The sequence below is a fragment of the Mesoplodon mirus genome, assembly GCF_964341445.2.
Source record: "Mesoplodon mirus genome assembly, chromosome: 10".
Lineage (NCBI taxonomy): Eukaryota > Metazoa > Chordata > Mammalia > Artiodactyla > Ziphiidae > Mesoplodon > Mesoplodon mirus.
The window spans coordinates 53,890,726-53,909,774 of record NC_138986.1 but is presented as its reverse complement, the minus strand read 5'-3'; the positions used below and the strand labels follow the sequence as shown (position 1 = coordinate 53,909,774).

At 35.5% G+C, this 19,049-nt stretch overlaps 1 protein-coding gene across 1 annotated transcript in view; it reads left to right on the top strand.

Moving 5' to 3' along the window:
- Positions 1 to 448: 448 nt before the first annotated feature.
- The window catches only part of LIN28B (lin-28 homolog B), a gene marked incomplete at both ends in the record, with an annotated part of 120,213 nt that continues 101,612 nt past the window's right edge, over positions 449 to 19,049 (top strand). Inside the window, 2 exons of the mRNA XM_082634009.1 lie at positions 449 to 482; positions 8,448 to 8,635. Of these exons, the coding sequence (XP_082490135.1) occupies positions 449 to 482; positions 8,448 to 8,635 (222 nt within the window). The remainder of the gene's footprint in view (positions 483 to 8,447; positions 8,636 to 19,049) is intronic.

Sequence of the window (19,049 nt, the reverse complement as noted above, 5' to 3'; positions counted from 1 at the left end):
CTCATGATTTATCTTCTAAAAGATATCTGAATAGTCAAATTAGTCCATCAAGGAACACAGTATTATAGGTTAAGTTAATTTTTAACTGTGGTTAAAAAAAAGAATGGGATTCTTGAATTACAGTGTAAAATTAAATATTAAAAAAATTTAAAACTGCATTGTTCCTGAAATCTGAATCTTTGACTACATCTTAGTGGTCTTGTTTAGAATGTTTTTTAAACTACCATCCTTTAATTGGAATGAAAGGCAAGTTTATGCCAATTGGTTATCTAATTTTGCTAGGTGAGTCTTAAATTGTAAAAAAAAAGTTTACAGGTCACTTCACAGAGTCAAAACCTAAGCATTTTATTGCTTTCTAATGAGCCATTAAGCTGAAGAAGAGGCAATTAAATGAGCAATTAATGTAGTACTGACTTGAGCTCTCTGATTTTAGGTTCTTCAGAAGACAATGAGGTCATTCAACCAGGTTTCATCAGCCCCAGGTTAGTCTTTTTTTTAATTAAATTTTTACTTAACTAATATTTATTTTAAAAGATCATTGGAGGCATATGAGAAAACATGACAGCCCTCAGGCATTCTCCACTTTGGCAAGATGGATATGGTACCCATCTTGTACCTACTGTACTCCAGATCACTTCATCTATAAACTGATACTCCCACCAGAATTGCATGGATGAAATCTTCTAATTAGCTCCTTTTCCTCCTGATTTTAGCAATATTAGATTTTGTGATTCCCTTTTCTGTATCTCAGGCAAAACAGATAATATTTAAATGTTAATGGAGCTGAATGAAAAGTATTTGTGGCTTGTTCATTTTTGTAAAGCCCGTAGCAAAATAGGCACTCACAAGTATATGTTGAATTAATTTAAAGCTAGAGACTTGCTCCTGTTTTCAAAAAATTTACCATAACATAAATAGCACAGTCTATTAGCCATGTTTTTCAGGGAATTAGAGAATTTTCCTAATCTAGGAAAGCTCCATTTATTTTGCTTTTCATGAGCATGTATCAAATTTGTTCCTCAGTATACTACAAAAATGAGTCATGTGAACTTCTAACATCTTAAACCTACACTTAAATATATATATATATATATATATATATATATATATATATATATATATATATCTCCTTTCATTTATTTAGATGTACTGTAAACTTAGGCTTTTAATGGAGAAATACTCTCTTACATTACTGAAACTAACTGAAAACTGACAATACTGTTTTCAGTAACAGTTTTATTTGTATTACTGTCTTAATGTATTACTCTGGCTTCCGCTCTCATGCAGTTAATGCCTTGGCTCTACTCCTGACTAATACTGCTTTCAAAACTCTTAAGAGCTATGAGATGACAGAGTTTATGAGCATTTATAAGTACAAGTGAAAAGCTGTTATTCTATTATTAAGCTTATCAAATACAGGATTGTAGGTAGCAAGAGGAAAGCAGTAGGGATCAAAAGGTTTAATGAGGAAACCACTGATAGGCATTGCCTTTTGACAAGCACTTTACTTTTTTCTGGAGTGAATCCTTTGACATAGAGATGATGCTCTAAAGAGTACAATGAAAAAGAAGATGCTGAAAAGTTGCTACAATATTTTAATTTACCAACTCTTTCCCCCTTACTATTGATTGTGGTTTTCCTCTGGGGGCAAATTGGAGGCAGTCCAGAGGCCCTTTTCTCTTCTGCTGGGAAGTAATGTTAACACCAGTGTGTTAAGTGACTGCAATAAAGTTTCATGTCTCTGTTTCCTTGTGATTAAAAAGGGTTGGCCGGGGAGAGGTTGCACTTTCACCAAAAGAAAGGTTATTGCCAGAGATTGCATTTAAGCCAAAGATTTGAACATCAACTGCTCCAGTGTCCTCACTTTGCAGGTGAGGAAACTGAGGCCCAGAGAAGCTTAATGATCCAAGGACACACACAAGGTCATTAAATGGGACCAGAACTCTGGCCTCCGGTTTCTAGCTGGGTGCTTTTTCTCCACAGATTTGCCTCCTGCACAGGCATCTTTAAAGCCTGAAGATTTCTTCTCATTTGCCTCATCTTTTACTCTTGTACTATTTTTTCCCTTCCCAATTTCCACCTACCTGTCCTCTTCCCCCAAATTAACCTAAAGTGGAAATATTAAAAGAAATACCTAGGAAGCAGTCCACACTTTTTTTTTTGTTTGTTTTGGGGTTTTTTTTGCGGTACGCGGGCCTCTCACTGTTGTGGCCTCTCCCGTTGCGGAGCACAGGCTCCGGACGCACAGGCTCAGCGGCCATGGCTCACGTGCCTAGCCGCTCCGCTGCATGTGGGATCTTCCCGGACCGGGACACGAACCCATGTCCCCTGCATCGGCAGGCGGACTTTCAACCACTGCGCCACAGTCCACTCTTATTCCAGTTATTTGTTTTGATGAGATTAAGTTTTAAAGGGTAAATTTTCATTCATTGCTTTGAGAGAGAGGGGAAAATTGTATGTTTACATTATTTAGTGTCATTTCTGCAGACTCAGAATATTTATTGCAAAAAGATCTGTAAATTATGAGGCATACCTGTTCAAGTAGTAGAGGTGAAAAATCTGGACTCATTTTTCAAATAAAACATGAAGAACCTTCATTTTGTGCTATTCTGGGCAAAGTAATGTAATGCTTATTACTAAATGATTTCTCTAACCTATTGCTGTCTTAATTAAAATCATTTAGGAGAGTATTTGCTGTGCACAAATCAGAAAATATTTGGGAGGAGTAATAATAAAATTTTTATTTTTCCTTTTAAATGAAGAAGTATGTTAATAGAATATGATTTTTTGCTATTCCAGTTAAAAAAAATAAACTTTCTACAAAATGATGGTGTTAAAATAATGCCCCTTTACTGAATTAATTTTGTTGCTCTAAATACTTGGCTGAAAAGTAAGGGACCAAAAAGAAGGAAACATTTTCAAATGCTTGTTTTTTGAAATATAAAGGCAATTTTATCTGGCACACTTAAAATTTATTCTAATCGTTTCCCGTATTTCCATAATTTTATTTAATTATACCTGGGGAAATATGTTAACCTATTTAAGGAAAATATTTAAGAGATTTTTACAAGCTGTGTAAAAATCACCAAATTGGAACAATTGTGTTAAGCCAGAGCATTTTGCTCTCAGATAAGGAAATTAAATGAGAACGGAATTTTGCTCTTCGGAAACAAAAACAAATAGCCCCCATATTCTAAAGTGCCTGTGCTATAAGACCAACGCACCCAGTCCAGTACTCCTTTCAGCTGACTCCGTGTTGCAAGAATTTCAAGGAAGTTATTTGCGGGTAAAGTAGTTTACTGAAACGCAGTGGGAGGGATCGGCAACAGTTTGCCCGACGTGCGGGTCCGCAGCCTTTGGGCGGGAAACCTCAAGCCGCGGCCAGACAGCGGGTTCCCTAAAATCGCCCCTGGCCGCCCCCCACCCCCTTCCCCGCCGACAGCTTTTCCTGATCCTCCAGAGGCGCACGGCGACGTTTTCGTGGCTTCCCGAAAGGACGGCGCCAGGGGTCTGTGTGAAGACAGCTCCATTTTAGGCATGGCCTGGTGGGGGAGTAGGGGGTGGAGTGGTCATTCTCTCGGGTCCCCATGACCCCTCCCCCCCTTGACTTCACTTTTTGGTTTGCGGAGACTGACATCTCCCAGATGAAGGAATCAGATTATACATGATACATGTCTGGAAACGCAGGGAAGGTAGTAGGGTGCGTCAAGCGTTGCCTCCATCCTGGTGAAGGCAAAGGTTTCTTTTGTTTGGTGTTCCTCTTGTCGGGACGAAATGACAAATGTGAATGTCCCCTAATTAGTGAGAAATCCTCAGCCTTCTTTGGAACGGCTTGACTTCTCGAGAGGAGGTGGTGATGTGGTGACTAAAGGGAAAGGTGACTGGAGAGAGAACGGGGAGAGGAAGTGGTATGGGCGGGCGGTGGAGGGAAGGGGCAGATACGCTGACCTGGGGGTCTCGGCGACCCTGGGGGCGCGAGCTGCGCGTGAAGATCCGCGGCTGCGAGGGCAGCGCGAGGCTGCAGACCCCGGCCTTGTCGGCCGGGACGCAGAGCACGGGTGGAGCCGCTCGTCGCAGTGCCGCAGCCCCTCCTCCTAGTTTTAAGAAGAACCGAAGCATTGTTTCAGCTGTAATAGAAGTCACTCATTGCTTATAGTTGAAAACAACGACGGTGGGCTCTGGCACCTCTTTCGGCTCCTTGCATTGTACTGTCGGAATTCTTAAAAAAAAAAAAAAAAAAAGAAAGAAAGAAAGAAAAAGAAAATATGTACGTTTTTTAAATGTAGAAATCTTAGATTGTGATAACCAACGGGCGTATGATAGGTTATTTCCTTGATTTTTTTTTTTTTACCCCCAGTGCATTGAGGATTCTTTGTAGCTACTTGAACTCATTTTAAAGACATTTTGCAAGAAGTATGATAAATCAAGCCACTGAAACATTTGGCTTCCACAAGTATAAAACATGCGTTTTGAGTCAAGCACAGGTCTTTCTGGCACTAAAAACAAGTAGGAAATGAGAAAAAAATTAAAACCAGAAGACTTCAGGAAGGTGACAAATTGGAAAGCGTTCTAGGAGATTCATGGGACCATTTTAGGTGAAAGAAGAACTCTATGAGCTTAAAAAGATGATGGTTAGTTTCATAAAAGGATCTTAGGCTCAAAAGACTGAGGGGGGAGCAAGAAAAGATGAGCCTATTTAAAAGACAGTGCCATATCCCTGAAATGGGGACTGATATTTTCTGTCACTGTCTCCTTCCTTCTCTTCCCTCCCTCCCAATTCCCTTCCCTGCTTCTCCTCCCTCTACCCTTCCTCTTCCCTTCTCTCCCCCTTTCTTTTACCGACCCCACTCCAATCCCCGCCCCCAACCAGGTATGTAAAATGCATTTGCCTTAAATTCTTTGTGAATGAATGTTAGAGGATTTCTCAAAGTCCCCAGTTGGAAAAAGCTTTCTACACGACTTGAAAGGCCGATGTCCCTCTCAGGAAATGAATGAGTCGATAACCTCTGACACCAGTGACCAGTCCAGTGAACCCTACCTTAATTCCACTAATACTGGAGGCCCCCAATCAGGCAAAACTGAATCTCATAACCATACCATCCAGTGTGGTTCACTTATGGCATTTCACCCTTTTCATCTATGTATAGGTTTGAATTTCATCAAATTTAACAAACAAGGATTCAGAACCCACCTACATATTTCTGATTTTATGATGATTAGACTATTTTTTAATTAAAAACAAGCTTACAGATAAAACATTGTTTATCATGAATGTGTGTCAGTGACAAAACTAAATTATACTGCCTGTGAATTTTATGATAACTTTACATAAATAGTGGCATTTCCTCAATTTGCATGAATACTTTTCACATTATTCCTGTTACCAGATGTTGATTTTTAAAAGTAGTTCTTTCATTTAAAATATTTTTAAAAACACAACTTATTCAAATTAGTTTTTCTATTTCCTGTTATTCAAAATATTTAACCTGGAATACCATCGTTAAAGTTATTTCATTATAGGTCAGTGTAATCAGTTGATTTCTACTATTAATGCCTAGTGAGTGTTTTGTTAGTAAATAATTTTTTTGAGAGCTTCAGCTTTTGGGACTCTTGCAAAATCATTTACATTTTTACACTTTTTCTTTCCTCCCTACCAGCTGGCACATGGTTATCCCCCCCCATACACACAAAGTAAATAAAATGAGAAAGCTTTGCCTCCTTTCTTGAGAAACAACAAAAGAAATAAACAGACGAAAAATCTTTTCAAGTTAATCAGTCTCGATTGAAGCCTTTTACCACAAACAGCTGAAAATAACATTTATTTATATACATCAATTTACTTCAGATCTGAACTAATTAGTATAAATTTATATTTCATTGTTTAGTATGGGGAGGAGGTGTAAATAGGTGCATTATGTGGATTTTCAAAAGCTTTTAGATTCGGTCAGAATCCCTACGTTTTAGTTTGTGTGAAACAGTGTTAGAGTTTGGAGTGTGTTTGGAGAGACGGGGAGGGGGGTTGCGGGTATAGTGGGGGAGGGTAAGCTCCGTAGCTTTGCCGAAGGGAAGTGGTATCTGTACAGTTTCTCGGTAAACTGCTTGTTTAAGAAAATGGGGGTGGGGTGGGGGAAGAGTAGTGGTGCGTTTTAATGTTTCAAAGACGGGTTTTATTTTATATTCTAAAGGAAATCCAGCATTTCTAGTTGATCTATAACATTTACTGTAGTGGTCGATGAGGGAGGCAGTATTGGTGTCAGCATCTAGTATTCAACAATCGTTTGAACCAATTTTAAAGGTAAAGGGTAAGCAGTTTGAAACCGGGGGCTGGCCGGGGAAGGGACGGTAGGAGCCTAACCCGTTATTAAGTTTTCGTTTATTCAACTCTTCTGTCCCCTGGTAGTGGACTTTTAAAATGTCAGGGTCCAGTCAATAAGATATAAATTTACCTTTTTTCTCCCACTTGCCTCCCTTTTTCACCCCCTCCCCCCGCCCGCGCCCGCTGTTTCTCCCCCACCTCTTTCTCTGGCTCCGCAGCCGCCTGTGCTGGCGGCTCCTCTTCACCTCCCCTGCCTGGCGCTCCCCTCCCCCTCCCTGCCCTACGTCGCCTTGCTCTTGGGGAACAATCGCCACTGATTGAGGTTCACTCTATGTTAGGCTGGAAAACTGGGCTGTTATTTAGGAAGTCATTAATCACATCTCCTCCCCCGGAAAGAGATGGCGGAGAAACCTGTGAAGTACAATTCCTTACCAGCCCCCTCCAAAATGTTCCGAAATGGTAAACCTAAACACAATTTGACTACAAGAAGGTGATAGCGATTTTTCCGGTAGCATTTTATTTTAAATTTGAAACAAATTTCAGGTCACAGTCAGGTAATTGTGTGCATTTCTCTTATTGTAGGTGTAGGTTACCATTATCTAAAGTTTCATGGGTGTGTAATTAGGTTCAATTAGATCTTTTGTAAATTACATATTTTCCTCTAAGAATGGAATTAAATATGAAATTTGCATCCCAAGCAGGTTTACTGTTAACGGAGCAGCTGAATTCTTAGGGGGAAGAAAGCGTAACGTCGGTTGCTCTATTTAAATGGCTTTTTCCCCCTTAAATGAGATTATTTAGACAGGCTTGTGTGTAAGGCACGCGTGTGCACATATATGACTGTGCCGTTTTTCTAAATCGACGATTCACAAGGACCCTCCATTGTGTTTAAGTAAAAGCACGAAATCGGCATTCTGATTTATCGTAAAGAAGCGTCCCAAATTGTCTTTAAGATAACATGTTTGAGTTTTTCGTGTTCATTCATAAATTATTTTGATGTCAGCATAGATGAAATGGCGATTGGTTATCTCTTCCTCTTGCCAGCCCCTTAAGGATCCGAGGTGAAATTAGTAGCAAGAAAGCATGTAATTGACAAAGTCACGTGTGCTCAGGGGGCCAGAAACTGGAGAGAGGAGAGAAAAAAATCAAAAGAGGGAAAGCACATTAGACCATGCGAGCTAAATTTGTGATCGCACAAAATCAAGATGTTAGATTGATGCAGAAGATCACTCCGTTGCAAAGGGAAAGTTTTCATCTCACGAGTTTGGAGCAGAGGGCCCGTGGGGCAACATGGCCGAAGGTTAATTTTCTTTTCTATTGTTTTACTGTGATTTTCTCTCTTCCTTTCTCCCGCCCTCTCCCTCTCCCACCCTTCTTTGCCCGTCCCCCCTTCCCCTTTTACCCCAATACTGAGCAGTACCCCCCACCCCCCATCGCGCAGTGGGGCTTTCTGCAACCTATTGTTATAGATCTCCAAAAATGTTTTGTACCGCCCACACTGATTCACAACTTGAAAAGCTTTCAGGGGGCTATTGTTTGAATTGTTTGAGTGTGATTAAGCGCAGTTTCAGTTAGTGAGCCCAAGAAAACTTTTATACACCTGCCCCCTCCCCCATTCCACCCCAACTTTAATTGAAAGTTATTGGGGGGGAGGGGAATGCACATTGCAAATAACCCTGGATCACTGCTGCCGCATGTGCATTAACTAGTTCTAACCATCTTCACGATTTCTCTTTCCTCCTCGGGCACGCCGGAGAGAATTAGTTTCGCTGAAAATTTCTCTTTGTAAATGGGATCAGTGTTAAATCAGCAACATGCAAGTAAAATAATCGCATGCTGTACTGTAATATGTGGCCGAGAAACAGAGTTAAAAGAAAACGTACACGTATGTACAGAAACGTGGAAGTTGTGATCGATAGAACAGTGTGGCTTCCTCCCTCCCCCGCTTTCCCTTTTAAGCCTTTAATTTAAAATATTTTCTGCCGAATAAAAGAAGGAATCAACCATTTAATAGCTTTTTTTTTTCATTTCCTCTCCCCTCCACCCCCACTCCCAAGCAGTTTTTTTTTTTCCTTTCACTGAACTGTATGGGAATACTGACTAACTGACTTTTTTGTCCTGTTCTACTCAGGCGGGGCAAGCAAAGGTGGTGGAGAAGAGCCCGGGAAGCTGCCGGAGCAGGCAGAGGAGGAATCCCAGGTTTTGCACGGAACTGGCCACTGTAAGTGGTTCAACGTGCGAATGGGATTTGGATTCATCTCCATGATAAGCCGAGAGGGAAGCCCCTTGGATATTCCAGTCGATGTATTTGTACACCAAGTAAGACAAACTTTTTTTGTTTTGTTTTGGTTTGGTTTTGGTTTTGGTTTTTTCTCTTCGTCTTCACCTTTTTCATGTGGAGGAGCTGACCGGTAGTTTTGTCAGTGGGCTTACAATAATGTGCCCTTCAAAATCTTCCTTACAGTCACGAGTGAATACAGTTATTAGGGTGTGTGCATGGGCACCTTCCTGGGTGTCTTTTCCTGAACAGAAAATGAAATCTCTGAAATTTCACTTCTGGGTGGTGGTTGACTTGATTAAGCAAGTTCCCCTCTTCTTTCGACAGCGAAATTGCCGTAGTGTAGCTTCCGGTGTTACCGGTTACGATACGTTATGTGGCCTGTGCCTGGGGAATGAGTGGGAAATGAATGAGGAGACAGTGATCTTATTAAGTTTTGGTTTTTTTTAAGCCAATTTGCTGTTATAAGAAATCTGTAGGTCCCTTTATTTTAGACACTTCTAATCACAGTAGCTTCCCCAATTATTTTATATCTGTCCGTCCGGTAGTCTTTTGTAGATTCAAATTAAAATAATTTGATTTCACAGTAAAATAGAGTAGAACATTGTTGGCCTAGTATAGATTTGAAGAAATGCAAGAGAGGATTGTTGGTAATCAAACATTTTAGAAATGTGCTCCGTGTAGGGCATAGGTCCAAGGATACTGTCTCTTTAAGAGACTGAACTCAAAAAAACATGTGGCCAGAGGCGGCTCTAGCTTGTATGTTTAAAATGTGCTAGTGGGCTACTTGGGGTAAATTTCCACTGTTGCTTATATTGTGTTGTAATTTTTTAAGATGCTTAAATACCAAATAGAATGTCATTGCTTCTTATTTTCGAAATTTTACGCAGAAACAAGGAAATTAATACCTTTCCCCCTTTCACTCCTCTGTTGTGCTTAATCTCTTAATAGTAAAAAAAAAAAAAAAGTATTTACAGTTTGCAAGCTTGATTATTTCATCGAAAGAAGTTAGAGAACTACAAATTATCTGTAATGAATTCTTAGGAGTAAAGGGATTTAGGACTAAAGAAGTTTATTTTAGCTTGACATCTAAGTTAAAAATAATCGAATGAATGCATATCAGTCCTACAGGTTGACTGACATAGATACATGCAGAAAATAAATATTTAGTATATTTGCATAAAAATTTTCTGTTTTGTTTGATACTATGTTGCATGTTCTTAGTAATAATTTACAACCTCCTTTCCCCCCTAAGGAATATCATCTTCAAATTAAGTATATAAACAATAGAAACATATGAAACCATTCTGTTTTGATCTGTTGTCCTGTGTGCTTGGTAGCTTCCTGACCTTGCTGTGTGGTGTGTGTTTTCCTTTCCTAAAGGCCTGGCTATCATTATTGGCTGTTTACATGTGGAAGGATCAGCATAATCTGTGAATTGAAACAGGGTTTAAATACATAAATAGAACTCCACAGACAGGCTACTGGATTTTATGCCTCCTACTTTATATGGCAAAATGAAGCCACATTTTCTGCTTTTCTCCTCCCTAGACTGAATGACTGAAATCATTGACAAATCCATTTTCTCTCAGGCCCCTGCTTTCCCTGCTTTGAACCTTCTTTAGGTTGTTAAATTGTTCTTTACAATCTCATAAATTTGTTTTATAGATGAATGAAAAAAAATAGCCCTTTTCTTCTTTGTCTGATCACGCCTTGTTATAATTTGGTTTTCTATGTTTACCTTTTAATGTATTCAAATAGTAGACATTTTATTAACTGATATTAATGTTTAGAACAATGAGACATCCAATTTTAAACTATTTAATGGTTGTATGTTGATAAACATTCCTATATCCACTGAATTAAGAAATGCTATATTGCTGGAAAAGTTTTTTTTATATACATAGTGAATAGTTTCTAGAGTACAAACATTGATTACTTATATTAGACTTACTTTAAATCTTCTGTTACACATCATGTATTTACTAATAGAACAGTATTAAAATGATGTATGTGATAAAAAATTCTCTCAAAAAATATGTATTTGTATTTTTCATAAGAATATATTTGGATACATTCTTAGGAAGATGTAAAAAGTCAGTAAAACTCACGTATTAGCATTTTTGTGATGTAAAAAAACAGGGCAGTAATAATCTTTAAATTTAAAATTAGAAAGTGACATTTCAGGGCAGTTTTTGATGGTTAAAGTATTTGCTGTTTGAAATATATCTCAGTTTTTTCCTAGGGAAAACTATTTAGAATCAGTTGCTTTGTTGTTATTGTTGCTGGGTTTTTTGTTTTGTTTTTCTTTGTTTTTTTTTTTTTTTTGCTTCTTAATTTTGATGCCTAGGTAAAGGGATTTCTGTCTTATATTGAAACTTATATAAATTGCATATAAATCATATGAATAATTGTTTTGAAGAAGGCAGAATCCCACTGATTTTAGCCAAGCAGCTACAAGTAACAATTTGATGGCCATAAATAATGTGTGCAGCATCACTTACACAATCAGGTTGCAATTGAGGACCATTTTATAGAAGTTTTTAAGACATTTTAAAAATTATTTTTTTAGCTGCCATTTTTACTGTATGAGCATTTTTGAAAGCATACTAGATTTTATGTATAATTATAAATTAGATTTTTCCCCATTACATCTGTATACTATTTTGTTATGAAAGAATAGGCATCATAGATAATTAGGAATTTTAAATGTTCAACTAGAGTGACATCTAATTATTATTTTAAATATATGAAATAGTGGCGGGTTTTTTTGACTTTTTGGAAGTACATGTGTCATTGGATTTTTAAAAAAATATTCTAAAACATGTTTTTAATAGTATATGTTTGGGGAAATAAAAAAGAAACGATTTTAGTTTCTTTAAAATAATATTTAAAAAATCGTGCCAAGGCACCCAGATATTTTTTCTCCTTTAAAAATACTGACTGCAAAGAACTGCACATCAAAAACAATCAGTTGCTATGAATTGAAGAGAATATATGAGTGTGTTCTTAAAATAGAGCTATACATTTATGGTTAGGTAATTCTATTTATAATTTGTTGGCAAAAATACAATCAAACTTTCTTTTAGTTTCTGTAATGCCACCAACTCCTCATAAACATGCCCAAGACTTAGGTGCTGTCCTTTCTCTATCTTCAGACTTGTTGATAAATGTAGTGAGACTGCCATTTGAGGATGGTATGTGACCATTGGTTTAAAATGACTGTCTTCATTGGATTTTCTAATGTTAACTGGTGATTTAAATGATCGTATTTTTATGGATTTGTAATGAGTAGATGTATTCTGACACGTTAATACTGAAACCTTGATAGCATTCAGTATTTTTAAAAACAACAAAAATGTATAAATGTTATAGTTGTGAATTTTGTCACAGCCCACTGTTTTTAAGGTGTTCCTTAAAATTTTTAGTATTTAAAATATTTGGTGATGATTTAGTTTGTAAGTAGGATAAATTTGTAGGAATTTCTTACTTAAGCATCTAGTGCAAAACACTTGAGTAGTAAGAGTATAGACGATTAATACAGATTTTATTAAGTCTAGGTTCTTACTCAATTGATTTCATCAATTAGAATACAATTATTTTGTAAGTGCTAATAATTAATACTCCTATCAGTTTATTGTTATTAAGTTTTTAAAAAATTGCCTCCACAGTTAGATTGTGGGGTAACATATCTAAATTACCTGGAAAGGTCTTTGGCAACTTCCTGAAATATTATAATCTTTTAATAGTACTTATATATGTGATGATACTTTAAATGAATCACATGGTAATTAAATACTAGATCTTTTATGGAGAAGGTCAGTATTATTCAATAACTACCTGTTGATGTTATGTAAGTTTTTCTTTACATAGATTTTGACATTTATTTTTAAAGTCATTATCTCAACTAATAAGATAAAAATGATCATTGGAACTTTATTTTGTCCGGAGGAGGGTTGGAATCCATTCTCCTTATTACCCTCTCTACAGCTCATTTGCATAATAATATTTTTTGTTGGGTTATATATTTGGGATTGTTTGCCATCAAATAGGATACAAAGAATTTTTTTTAAATAAATTTTTTTATTTTTATTTTTGTCTGCGTTGGGTCTTCGTTGCTTCACGTGGGCTTTCTCTAGTTGCCACGAGCAGGGGCTATTCTTCATTGTGGTGCACAGGCTTCTCATTGCGGTGGCTTCTCTTGTTGCGGAGTGCGGGCTCTAGGCCCGCGGGCTTCATTAGTTGTGGCATGTGGGCTCAGTAGTTGTGGCTCGCGGGCGCTAGAGCGCAGGCTCAGTAGTTTTGGAGCACGGGCTTAGTTGCTCCGCGGCATGTGGGATCTCCCTGGACCAGGGCTTGAACCCGTGTCCTCTGCATTGGCAGGCGGATTCTTAACCCCTGCACCACCAGGGAAGTTCCACAAAGAATTTTTAACATAAATGTATTTCATTGTTTCACAGTTTATGTAAGAATTCTTTTTCAAAGAGAAAGAGTAATTTCAAAATGACTGCAATTTAGCTATTATTACTCAGTTGGCTTAAATATTTAATTTGGTTTTTAAGGCTTCAATTACCTTTCAGGTATTGATGTTTTCTTCTTTTGCTTCTTATTTCTGATTTATAGTTTGATCTTTATGAGAATACAAATGCCTATATTACAAAGATTTTATATATTTTATGTTCCTTTTATTACTTTGCTCAGAAAACATTTCAAAAGAGTAATGGAAATAGAAGAAATAAGAGATAAGTTTAAAGCATTTTTATTAATAGTATAGGCTATGAAAACATTTGGAGATGACTAATATTTAAATACATGAAAATTGAAGTGTTATACGCCGTTCAGTTGATGTCGCATGGAGTTCATGTCTCAGTGTTTTTAACATTAATTAGCTACACAATTATGAAAACTGATTTACTCCAATATGCTCATGTTTAAGGGCTTTTCATAATATTTAATTACCAATTTATTAGCCATATTACTTTTGTCATAGTTTAGAGTGAAAACATTTTTCACATTCAGAATAGATATGGTTATTTTTTTTTCTTGGGGCTGTTGAAAATGTCAATATCAAAAAAAAAAACATATTTAGATAGAGAAATCTTGGAAGTTTAAAAATGTGATAATAAACAGTTATACCTCATTTGTTAGTGAGTTACGCATTTTAATATTTTGAAAATGGTTCCTAAAGCTACCAAATTTTCGAGATGAATTGCCCACATGACCAGTTTGGAAGAATCCCAAATGAAATGCTTTGAAGCTATTTAATCATAAAATCACATTTAAAGGCATTTAAATAAAAACTGTATAAGACTTTAATTGTCTTAAAAGATATTGGATACATTCCTTCTGGTTTTCAAATACTGATCCATTTTCAGGAACTTTTCTGTATACTTCTAAAAAGATATCCTCGTTCAGTTCAAACATGAAATGTGAATTGGGTACATAATTAAGACATCGTCTTCACTCCTCATTTTAAAGAGTATTGATGTAACTCTTAAATATTTTCCTCTTAGTTATTTTTGATTCTCCTTTTTTAAAAAGACCATTCACAGCAAATGAAGGTGATAAATTCAAGAACTGTTTTTTAAACAAATATGTGACAAGCCACTTATGAGTATTTAGCATAATATCTTTAACCTGTCTTTGACTCATCTCAGAGTTCTTGGGTTTCATAAGAAGTTAAAAACTTGTTTTGTTACCTGGACTCAACATGGAAGTCCTTCGAGGTAAATTTTGTTGCTTTTGGACAGCAAGGAACCCTAATAAGGGTTTGAATTTGGTTGAATTCATCGTCCTGTTCAGAAATTGCCTAACTATTGCAGATAGTTTTGTATACCTTAACTGAAAAGTTTTATTGGTATTGGGTTTAAAAGTTACTAGTTAAAAATATGGTGTACTGTATTTTTATTTCTAAACCAAGTATAACCTAAACAAGTAAAGTAAGGATATTTCTGATTCAACTGGAAATTTATTACTTTAAATATGATATTTTGTAGACTTGATTTGGAACTAAATATTGAGATATTTCTCACTGAATTTCTCACTGGAACTTCAGCTTGTTCAATATGTAGTTACTGAGGTTATGGCTTTGTAACATATACAGCCCATAAGGAACTTAAATGATTTATATTCTTATCTAAAATAATGTGGTAACATTTTCTAATATCAAAAAAAATTGATAACAGTAATATATCAAAAAATACATTGTAGGTAAGTGGGGTACATTGAGAAATTATCTTTTAAAAGAGTACTCTATTAATTGAGTAATAAAAATGTTTGTTATGCTGCATTTTGATACATCAGGATTAATTTTATCTTCTGTCTAGCAACAAATTAGAAGATTATCTGATGATTGCCCCCCTTCCCATATCTAAATATGTGATAGTTTAGAAATGCTGTCTCAAGTAAGATTTATAGATAGTTGATAGCTTTAGTCTTATGTTTCTTTCTGTAATCAGCTGCAAGTTGGAATAATACCTAACTTTTCAGGTGTTGTGAAGAGTAGAGATACTATTATATAAACTGCCTAGCAGGTATGTGTTGAATAAATAAACTAAAATGTAAACTAGTCTTTTTGCCACAACAAAATCAGGGATAAGTTATTATCAGTGGTATATATTTGTGGTTGAAAATGAAATTGGTATCTTTTATGTGCTCTCTTTAAAATTAGGCAAAATGTATTGTGTAATATTAATAGCTTAATTTTAATTACAGTGAACTATATAAAAGGCTTTTTATTATAATTTTATAGTATAGAGTATTGTTTAATATTGTTTAACACATCAGGATATAAACTGAGACTTGGATGCAAGTCTAATTTTGTGATGCAGATGTTTTTGTTTTAACAGTTTGTTTCATCATGAGATTTTTACCTGTGTATTCAGGTATACATATTCAGTTTGTATTCTTCAGTATAGGCTAAGGGAAAAATATGAAATATTGTCTTAAATAGACCTGCTGTGATAATTTAATACCTATTGCTCTATTAATAATTACTTAATACTTGTGAGATATGATACAGTGGTATAGAATCTGGTCAAATAGATCAGTGTTCAAATCCCAGTTTATTATATGTCTGTAGGGGAAGTAAGTTACCTTGTCAGTGTTTCAGCATCTTACAAGGGAAGGGACAAAAAAGTACCCACTTTGGATAGGGTTATTTTGAGAATTAAATGTTATTACACATGTAAAGCATTTAACACAGAGCTTGGCAGATAGTAAGGACTCAGCGATGTTTGTACATAATTATTATTCCAAAGGAGATATCGTGTGGTAGAGTGAGGGAGAAAATATCAGAAATGAAAGTTTGGGTTTGGCTGTGCCACTTGGGTGGGTTTCTTACTTTTGGCTAGTTGCTTCCAAGGAGCTTCAGTATTCTCATGCGTAAAATGTGGCAATAATATCTTGCCGTCCCTATTTTTGAGGGGTGGGGTAAGGGTCAACTGAGGTATCATACATGAAAATAATTTAAGAATTGTAATGATCCAGGTTTAGTTTTAATCTTCATTTCAAGCACTATATTTTTTATCAATACCTTCATCATATAAATCTTTGTCAGATTTTTCAAAAGATAGTAAGCTCATGTCATTTATTTTTTTTGCCTTGTCAGCTTAATTGAGGTATAATTTATATAGAATAAAGTTCACCAAATTTAAGTATACAGTGAGATGAGTTTTCACAAATTGTGTAACTACCACCACAGTCATCATACAGAACATTTCATCAGCCCAAAAAAATTCCCTTATGCCCATTTGTAGTAGTCACCCTTGAAGAAGAGAGGCACAGTTGTCCTATATGATATTGATATGTCATATTAACTGGTTAACTGACCTGTTTCTTTTAACTTTGTCTATTTAGATATACGCTACAACCCATTATCCTTTATGAAATACAATCCACTTATTTTCATGTTTTTTGTTTGTTTCTCTTTAGTTATTTCTGCTCAACAATGACCTTTTCACCAGTAGTTTCTGTGCTTGTGGAAGTGAGATTCCTTAGCATACATTTCACTAATCTTCAAACTTAATTTCATTTACCCTTATGGTACTTTTTCATACAACATAAACTCACTGCTTACCTAAAGGGCATAATTAGGCTTATTGTTATTCTTATTTCTTGTCAGAAATTTAATGAATTTCTGTCTCAACTGAGTTTTTGTGTAAACATTCTTAGAGGTTTAAATCGGCAAGAAGGCTTATTGCTGTATAAAAGTATTAACTTTTAAGAAAGTGGTAACACTAGAAAAACTTCTGGTTCAATAATTTATCTATTCAACTATTTTTTTTAATTGATCACATACTAAGTGTAAAGCATTGTTCGGTGATAGATTTAAGAGTTCTACTCTCCAGATTGCTATATATTCTTCCTGTTTACTTCCTTTTGGCAAACTTTTTAATAAGATTTTTCCAATTCTCATTCTTTTCATACAAGGTATGAAGCAAAGGCTCATTTTTCCCATGTACTACTCACTTTCTTTTTACAAAGTTTAATTATGCTCCTCTCTCTACCCATAATTTGGGGATAATTATGATGAAAAAATGTTAGTTTTTAAACTTTTGAACTAAATACAGTGATTTCTCATCAGTCTTATATAGTCTTCAGATTTCATGCATAGAAACTAAACTGTCTTTACCAATTGCTGAGAATCATATTATTTTATTGTGCTATTAGTAATATGCTTATTTTTTACCAGCTGCTCTTTTTGTTATAAAACACTTTTTAAAATCAAACCTCACTGAAATTTATTATTTTTGTTCACCTTAAAGTTAGCTTCTATTTCAAAATCTTGTAAGTTTAATTTACTAATAATTCTAAATTTTTCTTTTCAGTTTTATTGTTCTATGTTATGTAAATACTCTATGTAAATTTGAAATTAATTTTAATTTGGCCATGATTTGTTCACGACCATTTGTTAAGCTTTGTAAGCAATTCCTAGGTCTTTACTGTTAGTAGCTACAAAGTTCCTAGATGCAGTAGTTCCTAAATTCTTTTATCTTAACGTGTTTTCATTCAAATGAATTATCTTTTCGTTAGTTCAGTCTGTAACAGAAGTCTGACAACACAGGTTATATCTATCACTTTAAATACTTAATAGATCATTGATGTGTTGTAAAGCTTGGAATGAATGAATTCTATCAAGTTTTTTCCCAGCTAGGATTTTAATAATACATCATTTTGCTTACAATATGGAAACACTGGTGCTTGGAAACTAATTCCACTTTTCAGCAACTCCTTTAAATAGATTAAATGATACGAGAGACACGCACCTAACACAGTTCAGTGTAAGCCATACATTTAAAAGGATAAATAAATGAATTTTCTTCAGTTTTAACAAGAAAAAACAAAAAACTTCTCTTTTCAGGATTGGTTAAACTATGAGTCAGAAATTTAATCACAGTCTTGACCTCATTTTTTTTTTTTTAGCTCTCTAATTAAAATTTTTAGTTGAATACTAAATCTAAGGACAGTTGGATTTGCATGTTTGCCCCTTTCACTGTTTCCTCCCCCTTGCCATTGAAGAATTTTGAATGGGGAGGAATTTGCGCCCTTTGGCTCAGGTTGCAGACCCACTTGATCAAGCCAGAGCAGCCGGGGTCAGAACTATTCATTGCTTATCTTTTCCTTGGGCCACTTGTAAATCCTGCCTTTCTGCTCTGCAAAAAATCTCTTTATATTAGACTTATAATAAAGCCTGGAGAATAAAAATGGGCATAATAGTTGATGCTTGATTGTGACTTCACATGGGTTAATTTCACTATTTTTGAAGTTTTTCATGCCACTGCAGCTTATTTGATGTATGTAATTTTGTTTAAATAATGCTATTTCATTCGATACTAGAAAAGCATCCTGTTGGTAGTGAAAGTTTGGTGAGATGATATTCTGTCTCAGGTTGAGACTTACACCTTTGAAATGTAGTGATTACTTTTAAGTAAACTGAATTTATTAATTTGAATTCAATCTATAAAAGCCCCAAAGTATTTTGTTTTGATGTGCTTAATTTTCTAGCATTTATGCTGACACTTAAAATTTTCCTGAATCAACTATAGCACAAGTTTATGAACTGTATCAATAATGGTGTAAAGACTTTAAATATAGACCCAGGTTTAAACAAACACAAAACACTTTGTTCTTATCTCAGCATCCCTTAAAAGTATACAGCTCTGGTTCAGGACCTCAGGACCACCCATCACCCTGGACATTGGATACTCCTATTTATTCAAGAAGCTTGTGAAGTATCTGTGTGCCAGTGGGGGGATGGTGTGTGTATCTGTGTAGGGAATCACAGTTAGGTGATTTTACCCCAACAAAAACAGCACCGTTGTCTATAAGCTGAATTATGTCCCTGTAGAATTTTCTAGTTGTAAAACCTAATTTACATTAAATGTTTGTTATTTTATGCAAGCACTGGTTGCAGTTTTCATATTTTTGATGCTTCCATAAGGTTAAAGTGGGCGT